General features: G+C 36.4%; 1 protein-coding gene across 2 annotated transcripts in view; it reads right to left on the minus strand.

Moving 5' to 3' along the window:
* Positions 1-795: 795 nt before the first annotated feature.
* tafa4b (TAFA chemokine like family member 4b) overlaps positions 796-12,780 on the minus strand; it is a 68,275-nt gene continuing 56,290 nt past the window's right edge. For both annotated transcript variants that reach the window (XM_048173198.1, XM_048173199.1), the window contains exons 5-6: positions 5,825-5,949; positions 796-835 (exon numbers count right to left, since the gene is read on the minus strand). In XM_048173198.1, the coding sequence (XP_048029155.1) occupies positions 824-835; positions 5,825-5,949 (137 nt within the window). In that variant the 3' untranslated portion in view covers positions 796-823. The remainder of the gene's footprint in view (positions 836-5,824; positions 5,950-12,780) is intronic.

Genomic DNA, 12,780 nt, shown 5'->3' on the forward strand with positions numbered 1-12,780 from the left:
ACCATTGTTTTACTGATGACTACATCACTTGCATTTCTACTTTGCATTTGTGGAAGGAAGCTTTATAAATGCTTCTCTCTTGAATTCCATCTTACACCAACAGTAAAAGACTAGAAAATGGAAAATGACTCCATATAATCTTATCTAGTGCAAAAAAAAAAAAAAGAAAAAAAAAAAAGAAAATCGCCCATGAATTTTTAATTTGTTGTTATGATCTTATTCAGCAACCCTAATCAGAAGTGCAAAATGACTTAAAGGAAACATTTTCAGGGTAATAACCAAAGGAGCAAATTGACAATAACTTGTGAATCACACATTCAAAGCAATCCCCTCCCTACTCATGAATATAAAGTTTGCTGTGTGCTGCAAAGCGGATAAACAGTGTTAAACTACTGTCTCATCATCATCAACCTGACTAACACACACTTACTCACAGACACACAAGCTCCCAGCCTGGTCTGAACTGTCCACAGTTTGTCCTTCAAGTGTCATGTACTATAATCTCTCTCATACATGCACACACATACACACAAGAGAGCCGATGGAAATCCAGAAATTCACTTTCAGCTGATGGATTCAGTCTCTCACATGAGCACCTGTGTGTCCAGCATCTTCAGTCGAACCTCAGATTTATATAGAGATCCTTGTCCATCCTTATATCTTCTGTCAAAACAAGGCGGCCATCTAGAGTCTACAATATGTTTATCCATCTTTTGCTTGTACAGAATCCTCCGTAATGTCAGTGTCTTAAACAAAAGGGTCTCGTTTTCCATTAGGGGTTGGTGAGGAGTTTTCGCCACTTGGTAAGGCAGCCATGTTCTTGCTATCGCGTGACCTATGAATAAAAAGAGAGGTAGATTTAAGGCACAATCACTAGAATGGCACAACTTTGCTTTGAGATGTTTGAGAGGCTTATTCAACGCAACAAAAATAATTTTCTTAATCAATATTTTTGTCTTTTTAAATATATCTAAACACTCCAGAAACAAGAGAGTTTAACAAAACAGATCACTTGTTTTTAGAGAATGTACCTTGAATGCAACTTTTGATCTTAATAATATATTAGTAAATGTTGAGATCAACATTAACTAATGCTCTAGAAGTAGTTTATTATGTTCTTGTAGTTAACTAATGTAGTTAAAGGATTAGTTCATTTATTACTCACCCTCAAGCCGTTCCACACCCATAAGACCTTCATTAATCTTCAGAACACAAATTAAGATATTTTAGTTGAAATCCGATGGCTCAGTGAGGCCTGCATAGGGAGCAATGACATTTCCTCTCTCAAGATCCATAGAGGTACTAAAACCACATCTAAATAAGTTCATGTGAGTACAGTGGTTCAATATTAATATTATAAAGCGACAAGAATATTTTTCGTGCGCCAAAAAAACAAAATAACGACTTATTTAGTGATGGCCGATTTCAAAACACTGCTTCAGGAAGCTTCGGAGTGTTATGAATCAGCGTATCGAATCATGATTCGGATCGTGTCAAACAGCCAAACTGCTGAAATCACGTGACTTTGGCGCTCCGAACAGCTGATTTGATACGCTGATTCATTACGCTCCGATGCTTCCTGAAGCAGTGTTTTGAAATCGGCCATCACTATATAAATCGCTATTTTGTTGTTTTTTGGCACACCAAAAATATTCTCGTCGCTTTATAATATTAATATTGAACCACTGTACTCACATGAACTGATTTAAATATGTTTTTAGTACCTTTATGGATCTTGAGAGAGGAAATGTCATTGCTCCCTATGCAGGCCTCACTGAGCCATCGGATTTCAACAAAAATATCTTAATTTGTGTTCTGAAGTTTAACAAAGGTCTTACAGGTGTGGAACGACATGAAATGTAAGTAATAAATGATAGAGTTTTCATTTTTGGGTGAACTAACCCTTTAACTAATGTTAACAAATGAAACCTTATTTTTAAAGGGTTACCATAAATTCGACATATTTGAAGCATGCACACTTAGTTGCTTTAGTGTTGGAAAGCAAAAATTAGGCTGTATGGAAGATGAACCGCGGAAAGGTAGACAGTGGAGAAGGATAATAAAAACAAAAAGGAGAGATATTAAACGGAGGGTACAGGAGGAGAACGTAAAGATATAAGAAGGCAGATAGAAAGAGACAAATAGGGAATGTAATATGTATCCTGGCGCATCGGCACAATCTCCTGTGACATGTGCACTGAAGCCTGCTGGTTACTGTTCCATTTCCACCTCTATTAAATACAGAATTAATGCTTACTAGAGTAAGACACTCCCTCCCGCCTCCCATCTGTGCCTCACCACTGCCCATTGGCTCCTGAAGTGGCAGAAGGTGGGGCTTAGCCCACTGACAGCCAGCTCAGCCAATAATGGACTCAACAAAGTCATTAATCCTGAATGAAAGACCCAGAGCCGTCATTCATTTCTCCTCTCTCCCTCTTACCAATTTAATTAGGACTCTTAATTTGTAAGCCTCGGTGGAGCTCATTGCCATAATGCATTTTAATGAACACAACAGATGTTCTGCTGTTACTTTATAACTCTGAACAATTATTCTTATGGCAGTTGTGTGTTCTCAGACACGTTATCTCTTTAATACTTCACCTGTATGTCACACCTGCACGAAACAGCAGTCACCCGACGTTCACTGAACAAACAGAAGCACATCTCAATTTCTCTTATCTAATCTCAGATTTGATCTATGAGAACCCACAATCATGAATCTGACTTTCTGTATGGAAACCGATCTCAAATTCATTTACATTTTTAGCTTGATTATAGACATTTTGAGACGTTGAACCACGAGTTCAGATATAAAGATGACCTGGTGCGCAAAATGAGTCAATTTTAAGGTTCGTTTTCATGCCTTTTTCAAGTCAAAGCTAGCATGGACCAACAATGCTGTCTCTGCATGTTTGTCTAGGCTCGGTTTTTGAAATTTTCCTTCATCCTTTGAAAGTTTTCTCTGTGCAACTGAAGTCTTCAGAGATTTATTCTCTGAGCCACAAACTCTGTGGAGTCACTCTGAAATTTTATTTATCTTCAAGCTTTGCTTATTCTTTAATAAGTCTCTTTTAGAAAGCCTGCCTATAACTTGCTGTAAAAGTGCTTTTTGAGAAGTCAATATTGTCTCTGCAATAATGTGCCCACAAAACAAGTGAACATTCGAAAAGGTATGATTAATTGTTTTACAAATCTCTAAATATGACAATCTTATCTCATAACATAGCACTTCTTGTACTCTCATGAGCTTCAAAGAACCCTCTTACAAAAGTAAGGCCTCAACAAAATGCTGCTTTGAAGAATGGTTTGCCTGAGAAAAAGGCTTTGGGAGAATGGTTCCTCAAAGAAACGCATTCTGAGAATACTCCCGGGGAGTGTTTTGATGGCATATATAGTAGCTCTTAGAAAGGTCTGTTTAAAAGGTACTTTTATGGCAACAAAAAGGTTCTCAGATGGCCCTCTTACCATGGGCAAAAAGACACTTTCTGTGCCAACCTGAGTCTGCATGTGTCAGACTGTAACCAGGCTTGAAAAGGATATTTCACCCAAAAATTACAATTCTGTCATCATTTACTCACCCTCATGTTATTCCAAACCCATAAGACCTTATCTTTAATCTTCAAAACAGGTATTTCTAATGAAACCTGAGAGATTTATGTCCCTCCATTGAAAGTCCAGGTAACCAAAACTTAGAAGTAGAGCCGTGTGTTTAACCCTTAAATGCATACCTCGGGTCTTTAGTGACCCAGGACGTCATTCACTACCCTCCTCCTTGTTCATTTTTTAAAGTTAGACATCAACCTTCTTGGTATTCCTCAATCAATTCATTATAAAGAATATAACAAGAAAAAAATCATAAAATTATAAAAGAATGCCTATTTTTGTATTCATTTTTTGTAAAAATTGTATAGGGTCGCAAACGACCCGAGGTCTGTATGAGTGTACATACATTTTTTCTGCACAACAATAATTGAATCTTAGATGACAGAATAAGTGCAATTCACCTTTATTCCACAAGGTGGCAATGTCTGATACACAATGATGAAGTGACGACTCATTTAGACAGAAAACAAAATAATAAGAGAAACATGAAATGGCTCAGCGATTTACTGCAGAGCAAGTACTGAACGCAATCAAATATGACTGTAACTGTTACTGGATGGATCTGGTGAAGCTGTTAGCGATCGAAATATTGATTTTGAAGATGTTGAAAATGATATAGTTCTGAGAATATGTTTGAGATCGCAAATGGGTTCATATTCATGATCTCAAACATAAAACTAGCCCATTATTTGCTGAATTTACTGGGAAATGAGCTCTGACGAGGACAGTGGTGATGGCATAAAACATCTGCTCAAACGGAGCCCTTTCAAGCTCCAAAAGGTAACAAAATATGATTTATTTTATTCATCTGTAATTGTTATTCTAATATCAGAGGAGTTTTATATTATCATGACAGGTAGAGATCCTTCCGTGTTAGATATAGATCCGGGTCGATAAAGACCCGAATATGTAAGAATGATTGGCAAAACAGTCATATGCATTTAAGGGTTAATCTGAATCGTAATAAAATAATGATGTGCGCATGTATGACTTCTAAACCGCAGAAAGCAAACTGCTGCCATGTGCAATCTAACGCCCTCCAGTGGTGAACCATTGAAATTTCAAACACTTATGATATAACAAAGCCTTGTTTACTGAAATCACGTGACTTTGGCAGTTTAATAACTGTTTGATACACGCTCCGAACCACTGATTCGAAACAAAAGATTTGTAAAGCTTTGAAGCTTCATGAAGCAGTGTTTTGAAATCGCCCATCACTAGATATTGTTGAATAAAGTCGTTATTTAGTTTTTTTGGTGCACAAAAAGTATTCTAACAAACCAACAATTCTTTTTTTACAGTGCAGGAATTGTGAATAAGGACAAAAAAAAAAAACAACATTTGTGGTTTGGGAATATTTTGGATACTAGAGAGATGATGTATCACAGAGCCAGGTAATTTGCAAGACCTGTCAAACTATCACTGAGGCAAAACAGAATAGGGGCCATTTACACAGAACATGGTTTTGCGGATAAAACACAAGACACAGGTCTAGAGACGTGTTTTTTAAAAGTTTAACCTTTTATCTTGAGCACCACGTAGAACGGCGTGTCATGCGAGAGATGCTGCAAAAGACGCGAGCGCAATGATTAAAGACGTCCATCTAGTGCATGTTTACATAGAAAAACAATGGCACATTCTGAACCAGGTGAACAAAAATTAATAATACAGGCATTTGCAAACTGCACAACATACGAAAAGAGTTTGCAATATTGATAAAAAAATGGTGATAGTATTTTTTTTTTTTGTTGTTGTCCATATCGCACAACCCTACATATAGGCATCATAAAGGCGTCATAAAACACTTTATTTTGATGGTCCCTTTTGAACATTCTGTTGACTATAAGAAACTTTTCAAATACATGTCAACTTATTCTAACCCTACCAGTCTACTAATACTCTACAAACACTCTTATTAGGCATGTGGGTGCAACGTTATTTATAGTAAACAGAATGTCAACAGAATGCCTTTATGACTTTTTCGGATCTTCAAAGTTTTGGTTACCTGGACTTTCAAAGGAGAGACCGAAACCTCTCAGGTTTTATTACACACATCGTAATTTTGTGTTTCAAAGATTAAGCAAAGTCTTATGTGGTTGGAATGAGTAAATGATGACAGAATTTTTATTTTTGTGTGAACTATCCCTTTAATCAATGTGTTACTGATTTTCTCAAGGCCCCAGTAAACCACATCAGCAAAATGCAACTCTGGATCATTCACCTTGGTGGTTTTGACTTTGTTTCCGGTGCTGCAGGACCAGCCAGTCAGGTCTGGAAGAACTTTACACTCCTCGCCGTCCAAACATGGGTGCATTTGGCACCACCACTTCTGCAGCACAATGGAAGCTGTAAGAGAAATAGAAGAAATAATAGATTGAACTACTTTCAACATTATTTTTAGAGCTGGATGAGCAATGAGCAAATTTTCAAAAATGTATCTTCACATTCTCTATTAAAAACCCTTCAAAATGACGTATGATTTGTTGGCACCTGTTTGAAGTCAACAGAGTCAGCAAAGTCCAAAGTTTGAGAAAAATCGAAAAATCCAAAACAAAATTACCAAACAACCAAACCTTAAAATCCCCGGTAATACCACCAAATTGGGCACAAATCAAGTCAAAACCCATATCTGTAGGAAAAATATATGTATTCAACTTTGTTCCCATGATTCCACAATTGTTTGATTAACATTATTGAAACAGACGGCCTATATATTAAGATCTACTGTATCACATGTCTCTAATATAATGTTACACATCACGTTTTTCCCCAACAGTTAACCAAACGTTCACTTAAGACATAACAGATAATGTTTGCGTGAATACTCACCAAGACTTTTTGAAATACTGTAATTCTGTGTATATGTGTATGTATCTGGATTGCACGGTTCGAATCTGTCAGTCAGCGCGAGTAAGATTGTTTTGTTTACATTGTTTACAGTTTGAAAATCACATTTCATTGGTTCAAGACTCATGCCATCGAGAATTCACTATGAATATTCACAAAGTTGGAATGCAGCATTTTAAAACGATACCAAACTTATGCTGAGGGGAAGAGCCAGTTGCCCAGAAGCAAGAGAAAAACAGCATTTTTCATGGTCAAAGGAAAGGTACTCCTCTCAGAAAACTTAAAAGTAAAGATAATTTTAGATGTTTACTTGCTATTTGGAGCATTGGGATCGCTAGACGTGGGCTTAATTAACTCATTTTTGTGGAAACCTCAATTTTGACCAAAATTGACTTGTTTTGCCTGTAGCTCAAAATTAGCCTGTGCGCATTCTGACTCATTTTGCCAGCACGGGTCACATATAATGATACTTATATTAAAATGATTATTAAAACTCTATCATTATTCTGTAGTTATCGTCCTTGTTGTAAATGATCCTTAATAATGGTACATTGCAGGTGTAGGTTTGAAATGCAATGCTAAATATAATGACTACTAATACAGACCTCATCCACTTCCCAAGAAGTATAGAGAAAAATACATGAAAGATCAAGATATAACTAGAATTTGCTATCGAAAAGATGCCTGCTGAATCACAGGTAGGATAAACAGTTATTAACACATGAAGATCGCTGTGTGAAGAAAAAAAAAACGACTTTTTGCTACCACCTTGATGTGTCATAGCACAGGAAGTCATGCTCCTTTATTCTCTCTGAATAGTGCTACATTGGAAACAGATTCTCCAACGTCACTACACAATGAGCCCATGACGTCTTCTTGAATATACATTATCTGCTATTAAATGTTATATATGAGGTGTACAATTTCAGAACCACTAGCGGCACCATGCGAATAATGACTTTTGGCTACCTGTCCACTACTGGTCGACCACTACTGACCCTTTTAAAGGGACAGTAACAATGTTCACATGCAGTTTTTAGAGAAAATCAATCAACAAATGACTTGACTTATGACTTATAACTCTGTCTTTACACAGGGTTTCCCAAACAGGGGATTACAAAGGAATTGTAGGGAGGTCGTGAGTTGATGAAAAGTGATTTTTTTTTTTTAAAGTATATTAAAAATTAATCATTTTAGAATACAAAAAATAAAACACAAAAAAAAAAAAAAGAATAACTATTTTATCTGTATCTCGTGACCATTAACCAACATCAGGGAACCATTCATATGCAAATGTTGTTAAATTATTGAAATTTTAATATTAAATCTCAGGTGGTATTTTAAGTAAATATTTTAGGTCAGTGGTAGGGGGCCTCAAGATGACTTAAAATAAGACAAAACAATTATTAAAATAACTAACAATTAAGATATTTCTTATTTGAATTCACCCCATCAACAACAGTTTTAAAAACCTATGCTGTATGAGGAAGTCTCATTTTAAAAGTGTGATTTCTAGACGTGGAAAAGGGATTTTTATAATGAATACACATTTTTCTAGTTATGCCAAGCTCTGATATATATTTTATGTAAATAAAAATTGAGTACAAAATATTGTTAAAAATCCTTATCCAGTAAATCACACACAAAAAAAAATTAAAACTTTTTAATCATATTCAGGACAACTTGGGGAGTCAAAAAGTCTGACAACCACTATTGTAGGTCAAAGCGGTTTGGCAGACAAAAAATAAATAAAGTGAATCCCTGTCTTTACATATTAAGCTGTAACTTTTAACTTTCAAAGAATTACACACATCACCTCTAGTATCAATATTTGTATCAAACCCACATAAAAACCTATTACCAACACAATACATCTGAAGTCCTCTGAGCAGTCCAAGCTCTCCCATGTCACTCCAAATCCAGTTCTGAGAAGCCAATCAATAGCCTGTTCAAATGAGGCTCATTGAGTGCACCCATAAGAGAGCCGCTCAGTAACCCATTGTCCCCAACAATAGGAGGAGAGAGGATATACACAGCGAAAATGAGCTTTAAATGGAATTATGCAAAAGAACACACGCAAATCCTCTCAAGCATCATGAGTGAACGCCTTACACTGAGTGAGGACATGAAAGCAGGGGTTCGTGCAGCTTGTGTGTGTGTGTGTTGATTTGGTCTAGTAGGAAACCTATGGTCAAATGAGCTGTTTGTAAACCAACAAAATTAGCAGTTGCAAAGGCAGTGACGTGTGTGTGTCTCCATCTGTGTGAAGCCCACATTATAATGTCTGATCGCAGTGGTTCAGAGAATTGGTGGGTGCATAATTAGCATTAATGTGGCCATTATTAGGTATAATGGCAACCTTATGAAAGTATGTTTTCATTACCGTCAAGAGCTCTCCATAATTTGTCTGCGTGTGTCGTGAAACTAAACAAACATACACACAACAATATGAGTGTTTATTTTTTGAGTTAGCATCCAAAAACAAGTGGTGTTATGATAAATTTTGGTCATGGGTGTCCACTTTTTGTGGACAGTTCACAGCATTCTTTAAATTCACATTAAACAAACCTCTTTCTTTTTATAACAGTTCTAATGTCAATTAAGTTGCTAATGTCAGATCTGTCTTGATTTCATGACACCTTTCATGATTAAGCTGCACTTTGGTGGCCCAGATTCCTTATTAAAGCATTAAGATATATGATATACTTCAAGCACAATCGAAGAACGAACTGATGTGACATCATTTTGAATAATATCAGACTAAAATAAAATTTGATTTGGGAGTTCAGAACAGCTTGCCAAACGATCGGTTTGTGCGAGAAACCGAAGAGTATTTATATTGTTTTTTACCTCTAAAACACCACTATGTCCAACTGCGTTCAGCACTCGGTTAGTGAGGTCTGATCGCGCTCTGACAACAGCAGTGATGTCTAGCACTCATTGAAGTATAAGTGCGAGACATCACTTCCGTTGTCAGAGCGCGATCAGACCTCACTAACTGAGTGCTGAACGCAGTTGGACATAGTGGTGTATTAGAGGTAAAAAATGGTATAAATACTGTTCGGTTTCTCGCATAAACCGATCGATTGTGTCTTAGGACATCAATGTGCCGTCACGAGCTGCAGGGTTTCATTTGGATTTGTCTATGCATGTTTATTGACTCTTATAAATTGTGTTACCATTGACACACATTATAAGACTGACAGACGGCAACGATTGGAGTTAAAAATCATCATTTGTGTTCTACTGAAGAAACAAAGTCACCTTCATCTTGGATGCCCTTGGGGTAAGCAGATAAACATCATATTTTCATTTTTGGGTGAACTATTCCTTTAAAGGTGCCCTAGAATTAAAAATTTAATTTACCTTGGCATAGTTAAATAACAAGAGTTCAATACATGGAAAAGACATACATTGAGTTTCAAACTCCATTGGTTTCCTCCTTCTTATATAAATCTCATTTGTTTAAAAGACCTCAGAAGAAAAGGCGAATCTCAACATAACACCGACGTTACGTAACAGTTGGGATCATTAATATGTATGACCCCAATATTTGCATATGCCAGCCCATGTTCAAGGCATTACACAAGGGCAGCCAGTATTAACGTCTGGATCTGTGCACAGCTGAATCATCAGACTAGGTAAGCAAGCAAGGACTATAGTGAAAAATGGCAGATGGAGCAATAATAACTGACATGATCCATGATTACATGATATTTTTAGTGATATTTGTAAATTGTCTTTCTAAATGTTTCGTTAGCATGTTGCTAATGTACTGTTAAATGTGGTTAAAGTTACCATTGTTTCTTACTGTATTCACGGAGACAAGACTGTCGTTATTTTCATTTTTTAAACACTTGCAGTCTGTATAATTCATAAACACAACTTCATTCTTTATAAATCTCTCCAACAGTGTGTAATGTTAGCTTTAGCCACGGAGCACTATCAAACTCATTCAGAATCAAATGTAAACATCCAAATAAATACCATACTTACGCGATTAGACATGCTGCATGACGAACACTTTGTAAAGATCCATATTGAGGGTTATATTAGCTGTGTGAACTTTGTTTATGCACTGTTTAAGGCAGTCGCAAGCTCTGGGGGCGGAGAGCATGAGAATTTAAAGGGGCCGCAGCCTAAATCGGCGCATATTTAATGATGCCCCAAAATAGGCAGTTAAAAAAATGAATTAAACAAAATCTATGGGGTATTTTGAGCTGAAACTTCACAGACACATTCAGGGGACACCTTAGACTTATATTACATCTCTTAAAAAGACGTTCTATGGCACCTTTAAGAGGAAAGCACGCAGCACATATTTACATATGTATCTAAACGTCGCTTTCAGCAGTGTGTGCGGCATCAGGATGTTCGCTAATAGTATATCGCTGGTCACGTATTTCGAACTTCGTTTTACTCCTAAGAACCCCTAAAGAACTTCACTGTAAGTATATCGGGGCCCTTAGAGGCTATTATATAGCTATTATATGTCTGATAAATGTTTATCTAACATAAAATTAACCTAGCATTAAAGGTAGCAGTTTTAAACACAACAGATGTCTGTTTCCCCCTTTTAAAATGGTTATTTTAGCTTGTCTTTCATTCCACCCTGTTACCCGAGATATTATAAGACAAATTATCAAACAAATATTTTTCTTTAATTTATGTAAAATTCAGCTTCACCATCACAGGAATACATTACATTTTCTTTGGCCTGATCCTTCTGATACATTTGAGGAAAATGATTTTATATGTTATAACACATGATAGAGCAGGTGTTTTAGACTGAGGGTTTAAAACTTCCCCTGAGAAAAAGGCCTGATAAAGCTTTTCAGGAGTTAAATGGCTTTAGGTTTGCAGTTGTGGACACCTTTGTCTGAACCTCTTTTCAGCTTTTCCTCACCAAATCTCCCACTCCACCATTTAACTGGATAGTGTTTGGCCAAAGCCCACATACTTGGAAGGATTTTTCTTGCTTTTAGTGCTGAAGTGGCAGGGGACAACTGCAAGACACTGATGGCTCTTCTATTTCCAGTCATGAAAGCCCTATCTGAGGATATGAAGGCACTAATTTAAGCTTTGATTTCCTGTATAGCGCCTTGTTGGATTTAGATAGTGTCATTGCTACAAATGTGAGAAACTACCCAGGATACAGACATTTTTTAAACGGGTTGTGATTGAAATATGTCTGACATCATGTGGTGGCAGAGGAAACTGCAGGAAAAGATGTTAGTGAGGAACTGAGAGAAGGGACAGATTGGAAAAAACTGGCGAGAGGGAAAAGCAGAGAGCAAGATGGGATGAACATCTTGAGAACATGTCTTACTGTCTTGTCAAATATGATGCATATGTGACAATGAAAGAAAATGAAAAAATAATCAGTTCAGTGGCATTTCAACTTCTATCTGTGTGTACAATTTAAATTTTACAGCATAGATTTGCATATGTAAAGAGTTTCATCTGTTTAAATTAGTCAACTATAAGACATTTGTAGATGGATTCAAACATCAAAACTATCAAAACATTGCTCTGTTTATTTCAGCATCCCGACATAACACTGACTCAATCAATGGTGCACATTTGGGGTGGGATAATCTGTTTATCCAAACAATGGCACCTGTTTGATCATCATCCATCAACCATCATCAGAGTGTTGCAGTGATGACATATTTTTGAAAGCCAACAAAAAATTTGCATCACCCTGCTTCCCTCGACAAAAATTCGATAGGATTTTTCTATTGGCTTTTGGATTATTCCAGAAATAAGCTCTGTGATCAACAAAAGTTCATGATTCTTTACACGTTTTTGTGTCATTATGGTAATCTTCATAAACAAACATAACGAACTTAAAGGGTTAGTTCACCCAAAAATGAAAATTCTGTGATTCATTACTTACCATCATGTCTTTACACATCCATAAGACCTTCGTTCATCTTCGGAACACAAATTAAGATATTTTTGATGAAATCAGTGGTTCTACCTTAATGTTATAAAGCGACGAAAATACTTTTTGTGCACCAAAAAAACACAATAATGACTTTTCAACAATACCTAGTGATGGCCGATTTCAAAACACTGCTTTGGGGCTTTACGAATCGAATCAGTGGTTCGGAGCGCCAAAGTCACATGATTTCAGCAGTTTAGCCGTTTGATAGGAGATCCAAATCACTAATTTGAAACAAAATATTCGTAAAGCTCAGAATCTATTCTGAGATATTGTTGAAAAGTCATTATTTTATTTTATTGGTGCACCAAAAAAGTATTCTCGTCGCTTTATAATATTAAGGTAGAACCACTGTAGTCACATGAACTGTTTTAAACATGTTT

This window comes from Megalobrama amblycephala, linkage group LG21 (genome assembly GCF_018812025.1).
Source record: "Megalobrama amblycephala isolate DHTTF-2021 linkage group LG21, ASM1881202v1, whole genome shotgun sequence".
NCBI classification, from domain to species: domain Eukaryota; kingdom Metazoa; phylum Chordata; class Actinopteri; order Cypriniformes; family Xenocyprididae; genus Megalobrama; species Megalobrama amblycephala.